General features: G+C 39.6%; 1 protein-coding gene across 1 annotated transcript in view; it reads right to left on the minus strand.

The window, feature by feature from the left end:
- Positions 1-224: 224 nt before the first annotated feature.
- Positions 225-23,980, minus strand: part of NDRG1 (N-myc downstream regulated 1) — a 29,324-nt gene continuing 5,568 nt past the window's right edge. Inside the window, exons 3-15 of the mRNA XM_019553003.1 lie at positions 20,500-20,605; positions 18,650-18,770; positions 16,234-16,296; positions 14,887-14,947; positions 14,420-14,506; positions 12,540-12,596; positions 11,580-11,683; positions 11,116-11,172; positions 9,723-9,774; positions 8,885-8,932; positions 5,585-5,620; positions 3,986-4,037; positions 225-2,107 (exon numbers count right to left, since the gene is read on the minus strand). Coding sequence (XP_019408548.1) covers positions 1,872-2,107; positions 3,986-4,037; positions 5,585-5,620; positions 8,885-8,932; positions 9,723-9,774; positions 11,116-11,172; positions 11,580-11,683; positions 12,540-12,596; positions 14,420-14,506; positions 14,887-14,947; positions 16,234-16,296; positions 18,650-18,770; positions 20,500-20,605 — 1,080 coding nt within the window. The 3' untranslated portion in view covers positions 225-1,871. The remainder of the gene's footprint in view (positions 2,108-3,985; positions 4,038-5,584; positions 5,621-8,884; positions 8,933-9,722; positions 9,775-11,115; positions 11,173-11,579; positions 11,684-12,539; positions 12,597-14,419; positions 14,507-14,886; positions 14,948-16,233; positions 16,297-18,649; positions 18,771-20,499; positions 20,606-23,980) is intronic.

Raw genomic sequence — 23,980 nt, forward strand, 5'->3', positions numbered from 1 at the left:
GAGGGATCCCCACCACTCGCATGCTTCCACTTCTGTACTGCAGGGAGGCAGGAAATACATCACCTGCCTACACTATACACACACTATACACACTGAACTGAGGGATTGGTCAGAGCAAGCGCTGTACAACATAGCCAGAGAAGAAGCATGGAGAAAACGCACAGAAGAGTTCACTCGTCTTGGAAGACAGCTGTGCTCGAGATGCGGGATGAAGACACAAGACATTGCAAAGTTACAAATTTATTTATTTTTTTTAAATAAATACAAATACTTCATTAAGAAACTTTTCTGGATAGACTTTACACAGTAGCTTTATTCGCTCTTTAAAAATTTGCCTGTTCCTCCTAACAAGCCATTATGGAAATTCTGCACAGAAGTGTTAGTTAAATGTGAAGTAACCTAAACTGCATTCTTCTGAACATGGAGAGCAACCCAAAATATTTAAGTGTATTAAAGTATTACCACTTGCTATTTAATTGCTCAGTATCTGAATTTTCATGTCTATGTAATAATTGTGATGTAGCAAATGCATACCAAGCAAGTGAAAACCTGTCCAAATACAGGAATGGAAGGAAAAAAAGATAGACTGAAGAACATCCAACACCTAGGGAAAAAAAAAAAAAAGTGGGTAGTTGATAGATACCAAACCCACTAACTTTCAAAAGAACGTAACCTGAGAGCTATCAGTAGGTTACGTTAAGAGATGCAGAAATCAGCACGTCACTAGATTTACAGTCATTAACCACTAGATTTCTCAGTTACAGTGTTGCCCCTTCCACCACGTTGTGGACTGTACTTTTCAGCACCAATAAGTTCCAATCAGAAATTAAAAAAAACCCTCCAGTAATTAGTGGCCGTGGAATGTACAATAATTTACAAGCCATCCCACAGTTCATCTTTCTGGATCTAGAACAGCTGGAACTGGCTTTATCACAGAATTATTACACTTCTGCTAGACAAAAACCCCCTCAAGCTGCAAAGATTAAAAACAAACAAGAAAACCTCACATGAAGTGGTAATCAAGCTGCTTCCAACAACTATTCATTGCCGTTGTGCAGTTGCTCCAGGTATTATAAGCAAGCCAACCCTCTGCCACATCATCCAAGATCCCACCAAAAAGGAAGTGCTACTTGACTTACAAAAATTAAACCTTGTTAAGCAGGTTTTTAGGTACTAAAAGGGGGAAAAGAGTGGAGCTAAAAATCTCAAAGTAAAAAGTGAAATACAAAAAAAACTTAGAAAGATTTAGCTTCCCTTGAAGTCACATTAAGTTGCCTATTGTTGTAGCATATAGTTGTACTTAGGAAGAAGATGGGCTCGGAGTACTAATGAATTAGAAGGCCTATAAAAATGCACAATGCAGTTGAGTTATTCAGTGATTGGAGATTAAACTATGTACAATGTGTTAACTCCAGCTTCAACATGAGGCTGTAACTAAGCCACCCATAATGCATTGATTTTCTTATTGATATTTAAAAAAAAAACAAAACCTGTGCCACAAACTGGGTCAGTTTATTCAGAGTAAATGAGACATAGAAAGCAGGAGCACATCTGCTTCCAATATTTGTTTGAGGAGGGGATTTGGTTAAATGGGAATTTACCATGTTTACAGCCATGTGAATTTTTGGCAAATATCCTTTAGAATTTGGCATCAGTTGGAGGAGGGCACAATAGCAGCAACCATCAATTAAAATAAAGATCTAGCAATTGAGATGCTTACTTTCTTTGGTCCCCATCAAACTCTAAAACAGTTCATCTCACAGAACAGCCTGAGATTAATGCCAGTTATGTTTTGCAATGCACAGTGGGCAGCCATTGAAGTTTAACTTTTCGGACTACAACCAGATATTTTTTTCTTTTAAAAACTGTATTTAACAGGAGACTTCCATGGACTTGGGGCTGGATTGTTCAGCATTGTTTGCAGAGTTAGGAGTGAGCTCAATGCGCGTGTCTGTGTGAGAACGGTTCCTGGTGCCCTCGCCAGTGTGAGATCTGCTTCTTGTTCCCTCCCCAGTATGGGATCTGCTCCTCTGTCCTTCCAAAGAGGTCACGCTGGAGCCAGATGCTGTACGGGATCTCATCAGTCTGGTCATGCTGGCTGAAGGCACTGAAAGCAGAGTTCTGTGTTAATAACTTCCTGTGAAGCAATTCAAGGTGCTTGAAAGCAAGTCTAGGCTTTTAATTCAGCACTCATAACATGAAGCTTGACCCTGACCACCTAAAGCACATCTGTTTTATGCAAAGGGTGCAACATTCAGCAGGTGTGATAGTTTGCAGGGTTGGGTCTTCCAGCAACCTGCAGTGCTGTGCAACTATAAGGTACATAGGAAAGAGGAATACACACTGAACAAATGGGACAGACCATACTTGCAAATGCCACCCCTGCCCTTCCCACACTGCCCCAACCCCAAACACAGTAATCGCAACTGGTTAAAGCAGACTGGGCTATTAGCTTAATTGTTATTTCAGCAGTTCTGATTTGCATGCCACAAATTTGCTTTTCACAAGCCTCCAGAGAAGAGTCATGCGCATGATCAGAGGTCAGGAAAACAGACCTTATGACAACAGGCTGAGAGCCATGGGGCTCTTTAGCCTGGAAAAGCGCAGGCTCAGGGGTGATCTGATGGTGACCACCAGTATCTGGTTCACCAGAGCGACCCAAGGGATGATGAGGTTGAACAGTCATAAAACTACTACAAGACCGTTTCAGGCTGGACATAAGGAAGAATTTCTTTACAAGGTCTGGAACAGCCTGCCAGAGGTGGTTCAAGCACCCACATTGAACACCTTCAAGAGCAAACTGGATGCTTATCTTGCTGGGATCCTATGACCCCAGCTGACTTCCTGCCCTTTGGGCAGGGGGCTAGACTCGATCTTCTGAGGTCCCTTCCAGCCCTAATGTCTATGAAATTATAGTAAGCCCTGAAACACATGAAGTCTAACCAGATTCAGATCTGACAGATAATAAACACTGCATCCTGTAAATAATGTGCACTAGCTTTATTGCCAACTCCAGCATTCACAGAAGGTTTAGTTTCCTCCTCCACTTTTAATATTCAGTTTAAATAGCCATGCTGTAGGGAATGAAATATGCACATAATACAAAGGTATGTACAATTTTGCATGCATATTTATAACTGGGTACACAGAGATGGGTAGCAACATACCTGCTCGGCACTTGTATAGACAAACCAGATGCCTGCAAGTGTCCTGCATGTTCCAGCAGGCAGGTAAAGTGACCCATATCTGCATGCTCAGAGCTTGAAGGTCAAGCTTTGAAAGTGCAGGTTTGAGTAATGTGAGAATCATTTCTCCAGCCCATGAGGTAAGAAAGCTGAGGACAGGAAGGGGATCACAGTTCAGGAAGAATTCTCCAGCAATGCTATGTAAAAGTCCATGCCTGGAACTTGCTAGAGGATGAACTAGGCCTGTATTAAGTGTAGCTGCACAAGAGAATTACTACATGTCTTTGGTTGGAATTGGATAGGTTTTAGAGCACTTTGCAAACATGTCTCTGGATAACCCTAGTCACTCTTCTGTAAAAAGAGAGTGAGGCCAACTAATTTCAATAAACAGCAGGATAGCATGTAGTTTGTGTCTTAGACTATCTTGACAAGACACACATCATTAACTATAACCATCACATAGCGAGACAGTAAAAAAAAAAAAATTATAAGAAAACCACATTATGGTTTCTTATCATATGCCAATACATGTGAGCACTAATCAGCAGCAGAAGAGCTGTTTCAAAGCTCCCCACACTACTCTGCTATTCTAACTTGATCCAGGTCTGCAAGCCCTTCCTTCAAGCACTATACATCCTCATCCAAAATACAATCTAGTGGTAAAATGAGAGAGTAGATGTTTTATAAGCACAGGGTGACCCTAGACATTTATTTAAAAATTCACAACAGATTTCTTTGTTAGCTCATTCTGCTTCCTAGGTGCAGCTAATCCTTCTATTTCAATAAGGAAATATACTTACTATAGCCCATTCCTTGGACAAAATATTTGAAAGCTTCTGCGAGCTTTGCAGGCTGTAATAGGAAATTAAAAAAAAAAAAAAGTTAAAATGTAGTAGTTATCAAATTAGCCACACTACAGTATCCTTTGTATAGACCAGGGGTTTTTAGCCTTTTTTTTTTTTTGGTCGGTGTATCCCCAGTGGCCAGTTGAGAAGCAGGGAGTCCCCTGGCAGCCAGTTGATGAGCAGTGGTGGGGGGTCCCCGACAGTCAGTCAACAGGAAAAAAACCAGAAGTGCCAGCAACTTCTGTGGTGCTGTCATGTACCTGCTGGGGCCTTCCAAAAGTACCCCCAGGGTACATGCAGCCTCAGTTGACAACCTCTGGTATAGACCTTGGGTTTTACTCAAAACATCTGAAGCATGTCTATTTTACTTGAGTAACTCCCCCAATAATACTTATTTTACATTAAGATTAGCGCACCCCACTTATTACTGCAGCAGTCAATTCTTTAACTAAGGTCAAGAGGACTGGGTCAGGCCCAAGTTAGAGTTGGTCTCACAGGAAGTGAAGAACAATATAGGGATCAGAAATGTGTGTGACCACCTGGACTAGTTGTAGTTTTGCCTCCATTTTCTGCACAGTTCATTTGCCACCCCAAAAAGAAACAGGTAAGTAACTGGCCATGTTTAAGCATAATTCAACAGATGCACTGAAAACAGTGATAAAAAGCTAGAGGTGCTACGATTGCAAGAGCACAGTTTCATATGCTCTTGGGCAAAGCAATAACTGAACCAACAAATAAGCGACAGTGTATTATTGAACTTATGCCAAGGACACCGCCCCATAATGTAGGGCAAAGCCTTCCTCCACCCCTACTCCGCAAACTAAACTTTTTGGGCACAATCTCTTCACACTGTTAACAGGCTTTTCTCATCACTCACTCACTCTTTATCTACTCACAGTTGTGCTAAAATAACACTCAATTGCCTGAAGCTCAGTTTCTTCAGACTAAAATAGAAGACTTAGGACCCTGCTCTTCCCACCTACTTGGCTCATAATAAACCGTTAAAAGGTATATCCTAAAAGTGAATTTATGGGTCAGCCTCGATGAAGCACTGCTAGAGAATTTACACCTTAACATGCCTCAGGATTTATACCATAACATGCTTCAAAAATTCCAGCTCATTCTGCTAGGCTAGATCAATGCACGTAAAAAATACCAGGCTAGTTATTCCCTGCTCCTACCTTTCTGATCAGAAGTATAAGCACAGAGAACTAAAGTATAATAGCACAGAGAACTAAATGGTTTTATAATGCTGGCATAGAAGTGGTAATCCCTTTCCGTTTAGCAGATGATGCTTCTACACTGCCACCTTCCAATCCTTACACATTTAAGACTTAATTAGTGAAAAATAATATCTCTTTCTAATCCTAATTTTGTGCTTGGTTGGTCTTTAAAAGGAAGAGATCGGATGACTGAGTGACATCACTATTCATGAATCAAACCAGCCACTTGGCTAATGTTTAGGAATAGTGAGTATCCTTCAAGAGGGCCCATCATATTCTGACATTCCACAAAAAATAGCACTAGTTAAGTTTGCCTTCAATAAAATCATACCTGGGAAACTTGAGGAAAGCCACCGCAATCTGCCATCTACAAGAAGATTAAAAGTGTTAGGAGAATTCACTTCTGTATTCTGGTATTATAACAGAGTTACTTCATTGCTGACCTATACAAGTACTTCAGAGAGAGATTTCTATCCACTACACAATTGTGAAACCTTGAACTGTGTGAAAACTTTAAGCAACTGTGTGAAGCCTTGAGCACTTCTGGTCCAAAGGCATCCAAAAGCTAGGTCTGGAGCACGGGCATTACAATTCTGTGCTCAGACCCTGCCCGTCAAATCCAGTAGTTATACAAGCTAATTAAAACGGAGGAGTGGGGGGAGAAAGTGAGGTAAGCTGCAAAATTTGGAAGGTTTTACAGAGGAAAGCAACAATTGCCGAATGCATTAGCTACAAATTTTGATTTTTAGCTCTATGCAAGATTTTAAAAATGTGCCTGGGCACTGAAAAAGAAGATGGCAAACAACCTCTGCAACCATTGCACCTCTGCTGTCTGGATCCTACCACATAAAAAGGTGCAAGTTAAAGAAAGCATTAGTGGAGAGGATGGAAGACCCCAGCAGCAGGTCTAATTGCCAAGAGAAGCAGAGGAAGCCAGTTACCAGAAAGGTTAAGTGCATGTAAAAGTTTTGAAGCATTTCATTATTTTTGTCTCTCCATCCTTCAAAGGCAACCCAACAGAAACAGTCCAATAAGCATTACAACTAGCAGAGTCAGGTTATGAACTACAGGAAGCCCACAGCCCTACTTAAAAGTATCTGACTATAGAATAACATTCTTACTTTCTAGGCTAGCAGCTAACATAATTCATAACCTCAGCTTCAGTGAAGGTTGGTTATGCAAGACATTTTCCAGCTGACCAAGGGCTGGGAATGCCAACTTCTACATGGAGCAACTTTCCAGGAGCATGCTTTGGAATCAAGCCACATAACATTAACATTCAATGTGGGCAAAACGCAAGCGTTTTGAGCTACCACTGCTTTACAACACTCAGCTTCTTTAATTGGATCCTATTATGTGGTACAGTAAGCCATTTGCGTGCGTTCCAGTAGAGTCCCAGTCAGATTAGTCTGGCTCACTGAATTTTAAAAACTTAAATTAAGGAGATCCAGCACTCCTCCCAGAAGACTCTTGACAACTTGGAAAGCCCCTACATCAAAATTTCAGAAATAACGATATCCACAAGAAAGTAACTTATTACAAAGGAGATCAGGTGTAGGACAACATATGAAAAGCAGATCATTTGCTGTCTTGTCAGATAGCTTTATTGTGGGATGTGGAAACAGAAGGGAAGAAAAAAAAAGAGAGAGACTGAATTGTCTCAAAAAATTCACTGAAGGGTTTCTACAAATAATTAGTATCCGCTGCATCAGTTGCAAAGGGTTCCAAATCAGGATTCAGTTTTAGCCGGCAGCTAGACTCTACTCCTGTAAGATGCTTTTCATTTCTATTCAGTTCCTAATGAAATTGGTAACGGTTAGCAATGAATCTGGTTTTAACTGAAGGAGGTGACATTTTTCAAGTAAGACTTGCTGAACTAAAGAGCCATTCTAGGATAGTAAGCCTCATCAAACAGGTTTGAACTGGGGAAGTGGAAGGCAACAAAGTTTCGTCAGATTCCTCCATACCAGTGGTGCTCGACCCATCAGATCCATCTTGCTGAGAGCCACCTCGTCCAGCCTGCAGGGCTCCACACGGCTCCAGGAGTTTGGCAGTAGGGAAGCAGTGGCAGCATTAAATTGCCACTCCCCTGCTGCCCAATTCCCAAATGTGCGGAGAGCTCTGTGGGCCAGGTAATGTGGCACCGTGTGCTACACTGCGCTGGACTGTGGCCAGATCTGGCTGGCATGAGGGAATCAGGCTCACAAACCAAGACCACAGGGATCTATAGAGCAGTAGCACCCACAGGGCTAGAAGGCTGGGTGCCACTGCTCTATACTGGTTTGTAACCACCAAGCTAATACTTTGGACCAGCAGGCAGAAACAGAACCAACCTGATCTGAAGACATTCTGTTACTCTGTCCTGCAGGTGAAGATGGGAAGCGATACAGGTGCAGGGAACAGAGCAGAAAACCCACTCCTGCTGCGTGTTTAAGTATGGATGCTCTGTACAATAAACTGCTCCATGCTACTAGCCCTGTTCCTAAGCACAAGAGGTATGTGAATACCCCATCTGCTCACAGCAAAGCTACAAAGAACTGAGGAACTGCATGAGATATAGAAGTGCAACTGAGGACCAGAACAAAGCTGCTGATTTCAGGCTTAAAAACTGTAGCTACAAGCCATTATCGCAGAACTCGTTCCCTCAATAGAGATTAACAGGATCCGATTAGGGCTTAGCCCAGCTGTTCAGCGTCTCCTCCCGGGAGGATTTAGGTTTGTACAAGCCACACTGTCATTCCATGCAGGTTTTGACCTGTACCTGGTAGGGGGGAAAAAAGAAAAACCAAAACAGAAAACCCTCTCCTCCTTACTGAAGTGACGATTAAGTCTGTTTCTTTGCACAAGTGAACTCTTAGCATGATGCTGCTCATGTGACCTGCATCACCTACCCTGGGTCTTAGTACAGCGTGGCTGTTCACTCACTTGCTTGACTGTGTTCAGCAAAAATAAAAGTCTAGCTAACGAATTCCAAACAAAAGTCTGGATCAGTAACACTTCTGCTGATGTCCTGGCATTAGAAGAAGCTCAACAAGTTCACTGGAACAGCAGGTTATTAGTGGGAAAAAAAAGCTGTTTTTCCCCCCATTAGCTGACCTCTCTAATCCTAATAAGCACCAATTTAAAAAAAAAAAAAAAAAAATCTATTCAGAGCCAAGTTTCTAAATGTTCAGAAAACCATACTGGCTGTACTTCATCTTTCCATGGTTTTACCCTATATGCATGCCTGATGACCCATAGATGAAAAGTTCTGTGTATCAAAGTACCATGTGTATATACAATTAGTAAATATGGCCTGCACTTCTAAAAAGCAGAGAAGGTGAAATTGGCCCCATAGCCCAGCTTCCCCTACCCCAGGTTTGAAACAAAGATAAAAAAAGTTTTCTCCATGAATATTCCAATGCTGCCAGTTGGCTTATTCTCTTCTCCATTTGCTGATCATCTCATTGAATAGTATTGACTGCTCCAACTCAAAAAAAATATACTCTCCTGAACAAGAGGCATTTATATTTGCACCATATCCTGATATTACACTATGTTGACTTGGCATCTGCTCATTTATGTTTAACTCCACTAGCACTGCAACCATAAAAAAAAGTAAGATCTGTAATCTGAATGTATTGGTTATTACCTTCAGGAGTGTGGTCTTTGTTGGATCCAATTTAGCATTGCATTCAACCTGCATAGAAGAACAGCAGTGTCAGCATCACTCATGTTCACAATAATTTTAAACTACTGGATGAGAAGTATGAACAATTGTTTGCCTTAATCATTATATAGCATCTTCTTGTCTGACAGTTTAATATACCCTAGAAGTTGTGCACCTTGGATTTTACTTCTTAAAGGCTCCTTTGTTTATAGCTCAAACAAATAGTTTGATTCAAAGTTTCTCTCTGCTGGTCTATTCTTCCAGATGTATAAACAACCCCATTAACCAGAAAAAAAAAGAGAGGTTTTTGTGCTTCTTGTGCTACACTGGCAGTAAGTGCTGTTTATCATGTGATTTGTGGTCATTTGGTAGAATCCCAGAAAGTGAGCTGCCAAGTGGCCACATGCCAAAAGACTGGACAGACTCATTAAAGATGCAATGTTTAAAGTCACCCAGCCATTTGAAGATAGTTATGAAGGGCAAAATGAAGTTTCCTGCTTCTAGTGACCCAAGGCAGAACTCCATTTAAAACACAGCTAGAATACAGACTACAGATTCATTTCTAAAAGGTGAGTATTTGTGTTCATGGCTCTCAGCTAGCTCATTATGTGTCTGAACATTGCAATATCCATTGTCCCCAAAACAGTAGCCATTAATTGAACGTGGCCAAGCAGAGGGCATGAACACAAGACAGGTCCAAGAACAACGAGCCATTTACACTCAATTACTGCTGGACATTTCTCCAATGCTGATCTAAATTCCCAGCCTGTATGCCGATTAATCCAAAAAAGTTGTTCATTAAGTCTTTTACAATGCATACCACGGCATCAACTGCTGGGGAATTGTCACCAACCACCAAAAGAGAAGGGCATCTGCAAAGAAAAAATTACAAGAAAATGGTTATTTAGATGTCCTAAACACAACTTTTATCCACAAAAAAACCTTTTCTTGGTATAAACAGGATGACTGAACCAGAAGTTAAGTGATCAGAAGCAAGAAATTATAGCTGCTATCCCAAAGACGTCTCATTTTATTATTCAAGATCTCACCTACCTGTTCTTAAAAGGACCAGAAATTGATCTGAAACTTTAGGAAGGCTGCTATGCTATTGCATACCCTAATTTCATGTTACAGATTAAAAAAAGATTAGTATGTGTCACTACAACAGCACTGTAATCTCCCACAACTTTATATCCATTTTTTCTTTTGTTTTCTTTCCCTTATTCTGCTTCTCTCCCCCTCTTGGCTCCCCCTTGAAGTTTGCTACGTTTCCCAGTCTAAAAAAAACCCAACCCACTTATGGGGCATACCTTGCTGGAGAGTCCATTTCTCCTGCTCTGAATTCTTAGCTCTCTCTCTTTTCTAGGGCCATCTTAACCATCTTCCTGAATAAACTTAAGGCTTTAACTATTTTGAAAAATAATTAACAGTTTGGTTACAGAATTTTGTTTGTATAAGCATTTATAAAACAAAAACCTCTATTTATTCTAATGAATGGGCGAGCCATATTTTTTCCATCTTTTCTTGTACGTCTCCCCACAGTAGATGAAGCTTTGTGATACTGTATTTGTTGCACATTCATTATTTAAAAGTTCACTAAAATTGCAAAGTAATGGTCCCCCTGAAACAGAATGGAGCTCTCCTCCACCACTATCTTCTAAGCAATTTAAAGTACTTAAACTCAAGATAGGCAAGATTATAAGAATTATTTTCTTTACTACCTAAACCCTTTCAAAAGCCTCCTCCTCAAAAATAATGCTTCCCCTATAAAACAGCCATCACTTGCTACAGGAAAGGCTGCAAGAACAAGACAAGCACAAATATTTATTGCTTTTAGCTGTACTACTTTAAGAGTACAATTTTTCTTTTTCTGTACAATTTTTAAACAGACCACTATGCTCTATGAGATCATCAACCAAAGCTGAGAGGCAGTTCACAAACCTCCTAGAAGACTGTCAACTGCAGGAAGCATTTCCAGAGCCTTTTGTTTTCAAAAGCACCAGCAGGCATTTGAAACCAAGCAGGAAAATCTACTGGAAGATGTTATTTCAATAGCTAACTTAGAACGCACATCCAACTTACCATACCATTTCTTTAAGACAGCCAATGGGCTTTTACTGTGACAGCATTTACATCATTTAGGACAGCTCAAATTGGGATAGATTCACATATACCAACACCAAGACATTGCCATCTGACGTTGTGGTACTTACTGTAGAGTAACAACATTTACTCCAGGAACAGGGCGCTCAATCTCTAAATCTCTTCGACTATAGGTTAGGGCATTGGGTGGCAGGGAGGGGGAGAAGAGAAATAAAATTGAAAAATAGTTAGATTCAGCAAGTCTCACGTTTCTCCACACTTGTCATGTATAACTTATTTTCCTTATTGACAAAAGCTATATACACACACACACACACAAAATAAAGAAATATCAATCTGCTTTTTAAATGAGCCAATCTAAAGAAGTTGCATAAAAGAAAATATGCATTCCTATACACATTCAAAGAAATCATTATAAAGCAGCATGTCTTAAGACGATCTTCTGATGGAGCTAAGATTCCCCATGCAATTTTGCTTGATAGCACTTGTACTGAAGATGCAATAAGCAACAGTCCAAGGGACAGGCAAACACCACAAGTCACTACAAAGCTCAAGAGAATATTTTTTTCTTTACCTGTTGTAAGAGTTGACAAAGAGATGAAGATTGGTTGGATTCATGTCATTGATAACATGTTGGCGGTAAGTATAAATCAGGTCAGGGTTGCTGTGAATCTCTTCCTACATTGAAAGAGGTCTATTTTAGTAGTCTGATAATTACACATGTATCAGAATTACACATGGCTCAAATCAACCAGGGAACATGGGGGGGGGGGGAAGGGAGGGGGAGAGCATTTGGCACTCAAATACTATTATTCAGAACTAACTTAGGTTTGTTGGCTGAAATTACAAAAGTATATGCAGTGCAGCATTCAGTTTCAGAAGAGCTTCTAAGCTTCAAGTACTTTTCATTATGGTTCCAGAGTTTCACTATAAAACCTTGATGAAATTCAAGTGTTGCCATTAAGGCAGATAAGCATTTTAAAAGTTTGTGTCTTTTATCAGTAAACTGTTTTCCAGATTTATGGAGTTTACTGTTATAATACTAGGAATGCTGCTCTCCTGTATACTGGTTCTCACATCAGGAAGTAAAGAAGTCAGCTCCTATACCATCACTTTAAAATTATTATTATTATTTTTTATTATTATTATTATTTTTTTTTACTTAAATGTCTGAAGTCTGCCTACAACTTGACAGCAGTTATTTGAACAATGTGTATTTTAAAGAGCAATTAATACTACTCCTGTAGTTTTCTACATTAATTTTGTCACTATATTGTACTTATAGTCTTTATAGATGTGTATCCATGCTGTACTATGGCCTTTTCATAATAGTTTCACACAATTGCTGCTACGGGCAGCAGATCAAGATTCAGTGACAAGGCAGCTGCAATATGAAATATCTAAGTTTAAAAAAAAGTATTCCGTGCATAAGGAAAAATTAAAACATAAGACATGATTAATGGTTCTGTGGTAAATTGAAGGAAGGTATTGTGGAACACAATTTATGAAAGATAACGAAGTAGTGCCAACTTACCTTTCCAAAGAGATGCGAGATGACCATATCTGGCAGGGCGTTAGCCCACCCTGAAATCTAAATGAAATAAGTGTTTTATTTATTTTTCAATTTAAAAAGAGTGCCTGAGAACTAGGAGTGGTTACTCTACTCCCCTCTGCTTAGGTCAGGTATTGACTTAAGTTATGTCCTGCAACTACCAGGTGTCACAAAAGCATAATACAAACCCAACTGGAAGAATATCCATAGGATACAACTCTTGACTTCCTTGTTGTAGTTTATGCAGTGCGAGAACTGGTTGCTAAGGTATGTATCGTGTTAATGTGCATAACACTGACCAGTTAGAGAAAGAACACCTAAGCTTAAAATAATCATTCCTCCTAGATGTCTGGACAAAAGGTGACAAGCACGTGGGAGTTTTCCCCATCTTTCACAGCTGTTTGTGAAAGAGGATCCAACAAACACTGTAAAGATTGCAAGGCTGGTCTGCAAGACAGCTGCAGCTATACATCTGAGAACAAGCAGAAAACATTTAAGAAAGGGTCACACAATCCAGCAGTACCACTGGAGACTTGATAAATGTAATGACTCTTAGTAAGTGGCAAGTAAAGGTGGGACAGGGCCACTAGGGAATTTAAGCAAACTAGGAATATTGGGAGAGGTGACCCACTTATTTCAGAGACCAGTTATCCCATGCCTTCTGGGAGTCACTCAGTCCCTCCCCTCCCAAACAATTTCCCAGATTAAAGGGTATAAAAGAGCTCCTCTTTGTAGCTCTCAGTACTATGGGAAGATCTATACAACAGCTCTCTTTACAACCAGAGCAGGATTTCCTGATATTGAAAGGTAGATGCTGCCTTTTCAAGTATCCAAACACCTCTTTTAGCTTACAACAGAATTTTTCTAACTATGAGGATTTGTCCATTAAGCCTTTTCCATGTGGTTAAGAAACACCCATGCGTTTGATCATAAACATATTTCAAACCTGCCTGAAAGTGCGCTTCTTGTCCTAGCTCAATTAAGATATAGATACACATCTTAAGTAGTGAGCTAGGACAAGAAGCACACTTTCAGGCAGGTTTGAAATGCGTTTATGATCAAATTATATATATAAGATGGTGCATAAAGATGGTGTATATATGACAGACATGTATCACATTAAACCTATTATTTACCTGCTGGAACTCTGAAAGGTTTTTGAAACTTAAAATTCCTTATCACTTATGTACTTTTGTATCCTTTAATCTTCAGATCAGCAGGCAGCAAAATATAAAAATATCAAGGATTTTTCCTGCACATGGAGCTGCCACTGCTAGATGTGGCAACATGCTTGACAATCCTCTAGGACAGCACACTTTTACTATTTTTGTTCATGCACATGCTGTTCCTACTGGATTCTGAAAGCACACCTCCTTTAGTAAATTTAATTTTTTTTCCAAATCTAATTCTCATTGCAGACTGTTAGCAGACAAACCATGGGCAAGCAGGAATCAGATGTTATACTGTTTTGAAAATGTAGTTTAAAAAAAAGGGTTTCAGTTCTAGCCCACATTTAGGTTCAATTGGATTATTTCTTCCCCAAGAGCTAATAAACCTGAAGAGACAAATATATACAATAGCACTGTTAACTATAGTATGACAACATTATTGGGTACATCGATTATAATTAAAAAAAAGTAAATCAATGACACTACAGAAGGCACTTTTTTTTTTTAAAAAGAAAAAAGAGAACCAAAAGCAATTAGTATCCATATTTCCAGTCTAAAGCCACATCTTAGTAAGAAAACTAGGAAAGTTTAGTTAACTGATCATTAGCACTTAAGAACCTATTGTTCAGCTCCACATCTCAAGGTGAAATATAAAAAACAAACACAAGAAACAAACAACTTTTGTTCATTTACCTTAGTTGCTGCCCAATCCATCCATCCTTCAGCACAGGGGTTTACATTAATGAGGACAAGTCCTTCCACCATCTCTGGATGGTTTAGCTGCAAGTTATACGAACACAAAACTTCCTCAGCTACTTTGTAAACCAACATTAGACAGTTTAAAGAGTTATTTGGGGAGGGGACAGGAAGTATATAAACAATTTTATTGGTATATGCAAAGCATTACTGATTAGCAACATCTCCACCCTGGGTTTACACAGGGTACTCACATTAAAAAAAAACAAACAAACAACAACTTCCAGTTAACTGGGTTGAGTCCAGGACTCAAATGGACATTTTGATCCTGTTGTTTCACTTAAAACCAGGACTGCTTGAACCAGTAATTATGGCTGGTTGGGAAGGATCTGCTTATGTCAGGAGGATTAGCTTCCAAGAAAAGTGCAATGAAAAAAAAAAAAAAAAAAAAAAAAAAAACTTACAGCAAACCTAGTTAGGATGTAGGCACCAGCTCCAGTTCCCATTCCAATAACACTGTTCAGCCTACTCAGAACAAAAAGTATATTAGAAGTGCACTGATGTAAATGCAAAAAACACGAACAAAAAAAAGATTGTCCCCGTTCAGATCAACCCCACTACATGCCATTTTGCTTTTACTACATGGCAGATTCATAGGTAGTATTATCTATTGTCTCTCCATTGGCATCAGGAGGGCTGCACCAATTTACATAAGCTGTGGACCAAGCCCAGAGTAGCTCAGTATGCCGTCTGGGTCTCAGCTGAAGTTAGATGCATCAGATATTTGTCCATTTGCATTCCAGTGTAGGGCTAGTAACTTTATGTCTTTAGATAAATATACTGATGAAGAATAGTATTGTTCTGATTCTGGAAGTGAATCAGCTACTTTAAGTGCCAGGGAAAACTGAGGACTCAGAGCTATGAAATTTCTGAAGGCTAAATAAAAAGACCTCATTTTGTGGCTACTAAACCACGTCTCCCCAGTTTCTCTCCAAGGGTGACACGGAACAAAGTCATATACTGTAAGGGCTACTCAGTCACAAGAGCAAGCCAAAAATTGAAATGATCTGTACAAATAACATGCACTGAATGCATCTATATTAATCTGGTGAAAAAAGAGAAAAGGATTTATTACAGTGGGGTCATTAAACAACAGAAGAGAGAATGTCGAGGCAAGACAAAACCATGTCAAAAACAAAATGGTACTTTAACCAAAAAACAAAAACTTGGTGGTGCACTTATTCAAATCAATAACATCAAGCCAGGGGGCTGGAGGCAGAACTCAGTCCCCCCATTAAAATGTTTTCAAAATTTGTTTGATAGGTCTTATGCATCATGCTCTCACACAAGAAAGATACTGAGAATTAAATAAGTAAATGTAACCAGACAAAAAGATAGATCTATTCAAATTCTTGCACTAGCTACTTTACATTCTGAACCATTTAAGTGTAATTAAAGGAACAAATAGTCTCGTCATCACAGCTGAGAGTTCGCAAATGAACCGCTTTTAAAAAAAATTCTTAAGCACAACAACTTCTCAAAACAAGGACACGTTAAAATTAAGTTGCTTGGAGGAGGGAGACTAGTACAATGCAGAGCCTACAAGGGGAGAAGTGCTGAAGCAACAGCGATTCCTTCAGACTAAAAACTGATTAATGTAGAGATGCTTCATATGTTTAACAGTATGATTAAGTACGAACAATTTCAGGAGGGTTTAATTAGTGCATTATAGGCTAAATGAATTTTTAAGACCATATATAAAAATCAGAATCAAAACAGACTCAATTGTTAGTACATGATTCTCTACTCACCCAAACTGTTTCAGGATCCCTGGGAGCATTTCAGCCAGCTGATCCATAGAGGGATACATGTATCTATAGGAAATATTTGTTTGTAAAGTTTAGTAATCATTTTCCAGGCCAGTAGGCTTCCTTGGATTGAAGTAGATTGGGTTAGTTACAATTGTGGCCAGAGATTTAAATAGTACTTTCAACATTTCATACTTGTGGGCTCACTGTAACCAAAGATACACTACATTTTTTAAAAATATCAGCAACTGAGCCTTATTGTACTGATGTACAAGAGTTACCTTGATTTTATAAATGTGTAAAGTGTTCATGGATAGAATAATTAGGGATGACAAGAAAACATTTCAATTAAAAAGTTAAAGCCTTTGCTGTTACGGAGAAAAAAATATAGCAACGTAAATTTGTTTTGGGGGGGTGGGGGCAGGAAGGTGAGAGAGGGGAGCAGGATGGAAGAGTCATCCCAGACTGGCAGACAGCTCAGCGATTACGGTACTTCCAACACAAGCAATGTGGGATCTCCCATACCCCCAGGCACAGGATCAATCTGATCTTGCATCCTCGAAAATTTGGCCAACTTTAAGGGAGGACCACCTGCCTAGAGTCAACTCAGTGGCAGAGCAGGAAAGTGAACCCAGAACCCTACTCTTAGATGCTACTGCTCTGCATTCACTTACAGGGACAGACTCCACCAAAAGTCTTATTTTTGTGCATGTGTGTGTCAGGGTATCTCCCATCATCTCTGAAAACAAAGAAAACCCCTGCTACCCTGAGGGGAAGTTGTGATGTGCAGTGTCAGGACTTTTGCAAAACAGGCAAGCCATGGGGGATGCATCTGGCTTACTACCTTCCTTGGAACCAGAAGTTCCCTGTCAACACTGGGACTTGATGGGCTGCTAGATCAATACTTAAAAAAAAAGTGTTTAAAAAGTCCTGAACAAAGGTGTCTATATCTGGGCACTGCAAACTTATAAGCCTAACTCTGAAGTGCTGGAAAAAAAAAACAACATTTTTTCCCCTGACATGGCAAAATGACAAGTGAGCACAAGAGCCAAGATGCCATTTAAGTATTTAACCCTAGGAGCCCTGCTAGAGATTGAAGCAATGTTCCTGACGCCATCTCCTTGAATGGAGAAGGATAGGCCTTTCACCCATCCATGATTCACATTATAGCCGTTTCCTAAATAATGGGAAAAAAAAAAAAAAAAGCACCCCCATTGTACGATGCAGACCTGCTCTGGTTTAGGTCAACATTGGGACCTTGCTGCATTGTTTAAGGACATACTGAAGACTCTTCTATACCAACTAAAGCCTGCATATAGATTCATTTGTTCCATCACATACTATACTAGCAAACGCGTGCTTATTTTGCTGTCCAAACTAGCATGACACACTCGCAAACCATTTTTAATTAGATGACACCTGCAGAAGATGAATTTCTCAGATATTGTTAAGAAAACAGCCTGTACTAGATCAGCTATAACATCATAGCGCAACTCGAAGCAGAGCTATTTCTGCACACAAGCTGAGAATCTGGTACACACTCTACAATGACCTCTGACTGCCATACCAGTGAAAGGAATCAATTTGATTTTCTCAACAGGTGTACAAGTCCACTCTTTCCTTTCTCCCTGGTTCCTATAGCAGAACTGCTACTCATTCTCCCTTGGCAGCTCCTTCCATCATACTCAATTTTATTGAAGACAAATCTTAAATTTTATGGCCCCCTTGTCTTATTTGACTAAGATGTCAAACTTATTTTGGCCAGTGCAGTCTCTTTTAGATGTTGGCAGGTTCTACTAGTACGTGACTTTATCTAAGAACAGACCAAAACTTCCAAGAGGATTAACAAGTACATGCTTAGAAGTCAACAAAAACCTCACCTGGTCATCCTACTAAAACTCCATTTGTCTTAAATATTCTGCAGTTCAGATTTTCTAGTTAATAATATAGCTTTTTCAGTTCTGTTCACTAGCATTTTTCCATCTTGTCTCTCTCTAAAGGACTGATTGTAATGGGGTAATTCTACATAGCAGTTAAAACCACTATTTTATTCCACCAATTTCTTTTTCTGCTTCTACTGCGAACAAAAAAAAAAAAAAATAGTTATGAGGAAACAGGAATAAAAGCTGCAAAAACAAGTTCCTTACACATAGATTTAGCCAACTCATTTTAAAACTGACAGCTGTACACATTGCCTAAAAATTATTTTAAGAGCAGAGGGATGTTTGCTACGTTAAAGAAACACCAAGATACTTAAGTGTAAATTTAAGAAGTCCCAATCTGACCTTGGCTCATCCACAAAATACTGCACAACTTCCGTGACTTGCATGGAGGTTACCCGAGCTAAAATTAACAGACCAAGGAAGTCGCTTCCCACCATTTAACAGGCTAAGCCTGAAAGCAAAGTCAGACAACTCACCCAGCTGGGAAAGGTGCTGCTCCATCCTGCTGCCCAGGTGCATCCACATGGCAGACAGCAAAGTGTTGTGTGATTTCCTGCATGTCCTCGTAGTTGAAGAGGGGAGTGAAGCAAGTTTTGTCTTTAGGAGGAAAAGGAGCATAGTTAGAAGATGGAAAAAGGAATGTCTTGTTTTAAGTCAGCAGTCTTAAAGTGTGGTTTGAGGTTTCTTAAGGTCATCTCTGTGGGGATTTAGGGTTTCACTAACCTACAGTTTAGTTCACCCAGTTCAAGTTATGTTCTCAAAGTAATAAACACATTATTTTTCAAGTGATCAACACAATCCTGCTCCAAAAGTAGTTACTGTCAACTTGCTTTATCTCTTGAAGCAGAAAAAGGAAGTTTACCAGGAAACCATTACTCATTAGTTACTTTGGCAGCTGCACTCAGAATGTTTATGGCTCACAAATCCCAGGGAGCATATTCTCTACACTTTTAGTTCATTGGTTTGTTTTTTTAAATTGGGACCAAATGTTTATCCAAGTTTGCTTTTCTTTTTTTAAGCATCCACTAAATTTCCATTGATTTTTCACAGGGTTATACCAAAACACAAAAAAAGCAGGAAATTCAAGAAAAGAAGTCATTGCCCTTATTCCCAACTATTACAAGATAGTGTGCTAATCTGAAGCACCTGGCAAAAAGCTACAACACTGACAGGACCATAACCTAGTATCCTTGGGGCATGTTTACGCGTGCATCTGACTGAACAGTGGTTACTGCGCAGCCATTTAGTATTTTCTTCAGCGTCTGGTGTAGCGTTGTGTGTAGACACACTCCCGCCGTACTTAACAGACTTCTAAACTGGCCCGTATTATTAAAACAAAAATATTCTATATTGCGTGGCGTGATGGAAGGGGCAAAACACAGTAGATTTTGGTCCTAGAGCTTATCTATGAAGCCCAGTAAATTCACCTAGCTCTCAAGAAATAAAAAAAATAGTTCCCCAACCAAACTACTGCTGACACGGTATCATCCTCCACACTCGTTCAAATGAAATGGAGAGAACTTGCAGTACCAAGCAACAGCACTAGAAAAAAAAATTAGAAGGATCCTCCCAGCTTCCTGCATACAAAGCTCCTTTCATCATTATCAGACATACAATTTCAAGGCCTCTCCACATACACTCTCCATCAGATGGTTTTTACGGTATCATTTAATGGTTACTTAAATTGGGATTACTTTGGACCCAAGAATCTTTCAACTTCAGTTAATTTATTTACAGACATGGTATTTAGATTGAGAGAGAAATCCACAGAACAAAAAGGTAAATCAGATTATGGGCAAAACGAGAGTCAGGGTAGCACTTTAAGAGACTAACTGGTTTAGAGAGACAAGAGCTTTTGTAGGAAACAAGCTGCTGTGTTGGGATGTTATGAAAGGAGACACAGAGAGAAAAGCCTTTATGCAAAAGGGTAAGGGATGGGGCGGGGAGAGGGACGACACAGGAATGACACCTCTAAGAAAATATCATATACTTTATTATATAGTCATACATCCGTACTCCAGGGGTTGGAGTAGTACCACCCATGCTTGTCATTAGTCCCAATGCCTTTTACCACGAGCAAAAATTCATTGAAAGATTCCTACTAACCCTCCTCTTGACCGACAGCCAGCCCACATGTACTCTGAACAATAAACCTGGGCTCCTTTGCATCAGTGGCTTTGGCCTTCAGCGCAGCCTGAAGGAATCAGCATCATCTCAACCCCTTTAAAACAGGTTGGACAATGTAACTCGATAAACTAAAAAGAGAATAAGTGACCAGCTACTCTAGCAGGCCATTACTAAGCTGCTGCATACAAGTGTCACTTACGGTTCAGTCCGATATCGTGGTATGTCAGGATGACGGGCCTGTTTCCTTTGGGGACCCCACACATTGTGACATGAACAGAGCCATGCACAGTTTCGACATCTTGCTCCTAGAAAGAAAGGGATGCAATACTTGTTTAAATGCTCAGCTCAGCAGCCACAACATGGATATTTATGGTAGGATGAAAAAGATCAGCACAATTTAAATATTGCATTTTCTCTCTCTTTGAAGAAAGAGCTCCATCAGGGCAATTTGAATGGTACAGTGACAGGATACAGACATGTTAATCTCTGCTTTCGTGTTATGGAACAGGCACAGGGAGCACTGAAAGGGCATTTACAAGAGATTTTTAAAAGCTTTTAAAAAAAAAAAAATGAAATGAGTGGTTTACACTTTTATAGGCTCAGCTCACCATACCCTAAGACTAGCTCCCTCAACAAAATTGCCTCCCCTGCCACCCTGCTTCCCCATCTGCCTGGTTTCAAAGTCTCATTACAGCCTCTCCATGTCCCAATGACTGAGCAACTCCATTGCCAGTGTCCCATTCTCTCCCATGACAATGCCCTCTGTGCACCCATGTCACCCTGAGTCACATCTGCCTTCTCCACAAGGTTTTGTGTGCACTTCCTTCCCCATGACCTCCCATTGCTCATGTCATTCTGTCTTCATTTTTAAGACTCAGAGCATCAGCAGACCAAAAAAGGGGGAGTTTTGTTATAGTACAGTGTGCAAGTGTCTGCCATCTACTACTAAATTTGATCACTGAAGAGTTGAGAATGGTCTTAAAGTCATCATATTGTGAGGCTTGCAGTTACTGCAATCTTCTCCCTTCCGGACAAACTGGTTATTGTATAGAGAGCATGTCTTACAACCAGATCCACATGCCTGTGGTCCATACCAGATAAAGACATTTGCTTAAGGGTATTAGAGGACACACCGACAGTCAAACCATTAACCCCATTATGTAAAGAAACCAAACAAGCCAATATTGAACAAAAGCTAGCCATCCCTTTGTATGATCACAAATGTTAAACTGGCATGAACTAGAAGTCATGCTGTACTTATTTCAAGTTTAGAACACCTGCTATGGCAAAGGAAGTTCAGCAAGAGCCTCGGTTTCTTGCTGTTCACAGATGTCATTAAACTACATTCAACTTGCAGCTAATCTTGTAATAAAAACTAAAGGCACCCTCATTTTTTTCTAAAAACAACAAAAAAATTAACACTAACCAACCAACCAGCCCATCCACCTGCCCCAATTTGTTTTTGGCACCTGCACCTTAGGAGACAGGCAACATCAAGTTGTCAACTAGACCCCACTGTGATTCAAGTACCAAAAGAAAAGGAACGATTATAGGGGAAAAAATTACTAAAAGCTATAAAAAGTTAAGAGGTCTTAGAGAGACTTTATGCCTAGATATTCAATAGCTCTTACTGCATGAAACGGAGCCTCTAGCATCATATAGTACAGTTATAACCTACCCCTGCCAGACATGCAGGACTCGATTCATACTGCTTTACTTTGAGGCTAACTTTTAATATCATTTTGAATCTACCAATTACTTGCAAGATTACATAGCCCAATCCAGAATCATACCACCCATAAAAACGCATTTAAAAAAAATAAAACCTGAAAACCCCACTCTAGTATTTGGAGGAAGGGTCATTGACCTTTAAAAATCAGGATGTTTTTAGACAACTATTTCTGAAAGCTTAAAATAAAAAGCAACAACATTCTCCTTCCTGCTATTAGTCATGATAGTTCTGCAAAATTTCAGTTGACTACACTAAATAATCAAGATCCATACACACCAAAGGAGTCTGCATGAAAACAAGTACATAAGCTATTTACTAGTGACATTGAAGCAGCATCTTAAAAAAGTTTCTCTAAACACTTACTGCATCATTTAGCAGGTAAGCAGTATCTTCCATATCCAACACCATTTTCAGACAAAGCAGTGTGGCCAATTCAACCGACAAGCAGAAACAAGCAGAAGGTTTTACTCTGCCTTAGTGGATAGCTGGTGTATGCAGGCAAGCTATTATTCTACATAAGCCTGACTCCCATAATTCCCCCATTTGAACAACTAGTACTCAGCACGACGTCATTCTTAAATAGGATTCGAGTTGGGGTTAGCCAGGAGAAATGCCTCTTCAGCACAACTTGGACAGAAGAGAAATGCAGCTCTCCACCACAAGCCGTGCAGATCACCTGTTCTACCCAAAACTTTTGTACGCTTTTCAAACCACAGAGTTAGTTTTGCGTGCAATTTGTCAACTCCTTTTAACATTTCACATATACTACTAAACGCAGAACCCCAGATCAAGCTATTGTATGTTTAAGAGAATTAACATCTTGAAGTTTGACCATCTCCTGGATAAAACTAGGTATTTTCATGACAAGATACAGGTACATTAGGTTTCAAATAAAAAATCTCAACTTACACAATGGTTTTAAAAACAGCACCCTTATTCTGTATATGGGAAGAATCAAAAGGGCCGTTCTGAACGCATTAATGACGCGTAAAGTCTCCCAAATCTATCATGCCACAATTCATTAGAAGGTGAATTAAATTTTTTAGTTACATTCACTCCACAATATTCAAAACAACTAATATTTTGTTTATGGCTTACTTTTTAAACTTGGAAAACAACCTGCTTTCTCATCAAGACACCTGGCTGCAACTAGATTTAACACTTATGAAGACCAACAGAAGAATATTATTTTGCATAACCCTCCCACCACCCTAGATGCGCTTGCATACCTTATATTTCCTATTTAGCAAGACAGAGATTAACAGGCTTCTCCTACTATTGTACTGCAATGCTGTGGGGCGCACCGTTTTCAGTGTATACTGAAGAAACTAGAGCATGTTTTAGAGTTTGCATTTACAAATGATGCATTTTCCTTTCCTATATTGGATACAAAACCCTTTTTAGATCAGACAAAGCCACTGATATGTAACCAACATCCTGCTTGCCTCCTACACTCTATTTTTAAGTAGTTTAAGATGGGCAAGAGTTCAGCCAGTTAATCTCAATTTAAGCTCAACTGTCACTAAGCTATTTGTGAATTGTGCTCCTCACAGGACAACAATTCTAACAACCGATGCAAACGAAACTGCCCTTCTACTAGTTAATGCAATTTTTCATTCATCTTTACTAAGAGATGATGCTGTGGATTTTTAACTGGATTAGGCTATTTTCCGCAAGTGTAAATATTTAGTCACGAATGTCAGACTCCCATACGCATGGCCAAATGAAAACAGTTTCTTTAATGATACCAGCCCAACAGCTCTGCATCATCTCCACTGATCTTGTTATACAACAGGGATGCATCTACATAACGGGGAGGAGCAATGCTTTAAAATGCAGGGCAGCAAAAACAGATGGCAACACATCCTAATCAACATCCATGTGATAGTAAGAGGCTCTTTACCAACTGATTTGTATTAAAACACTATCTCGGAATGAAATCCAAGGC

This window comes from Crocodylus porosus, unplaced genomic scaffold (assembly GCF_001723895.1).
Source record: "Crocodylus porosus isolate Cpor-Errol unplaced genomic scaffold, CroPor_comp1, whole genome shotgun sequence".
Lineage (NCBI taxonomy): Eukaryota > Metazoa > Chordata > Crocodylia > Crocodylidae > Crocodylus > Crocodylus porosus.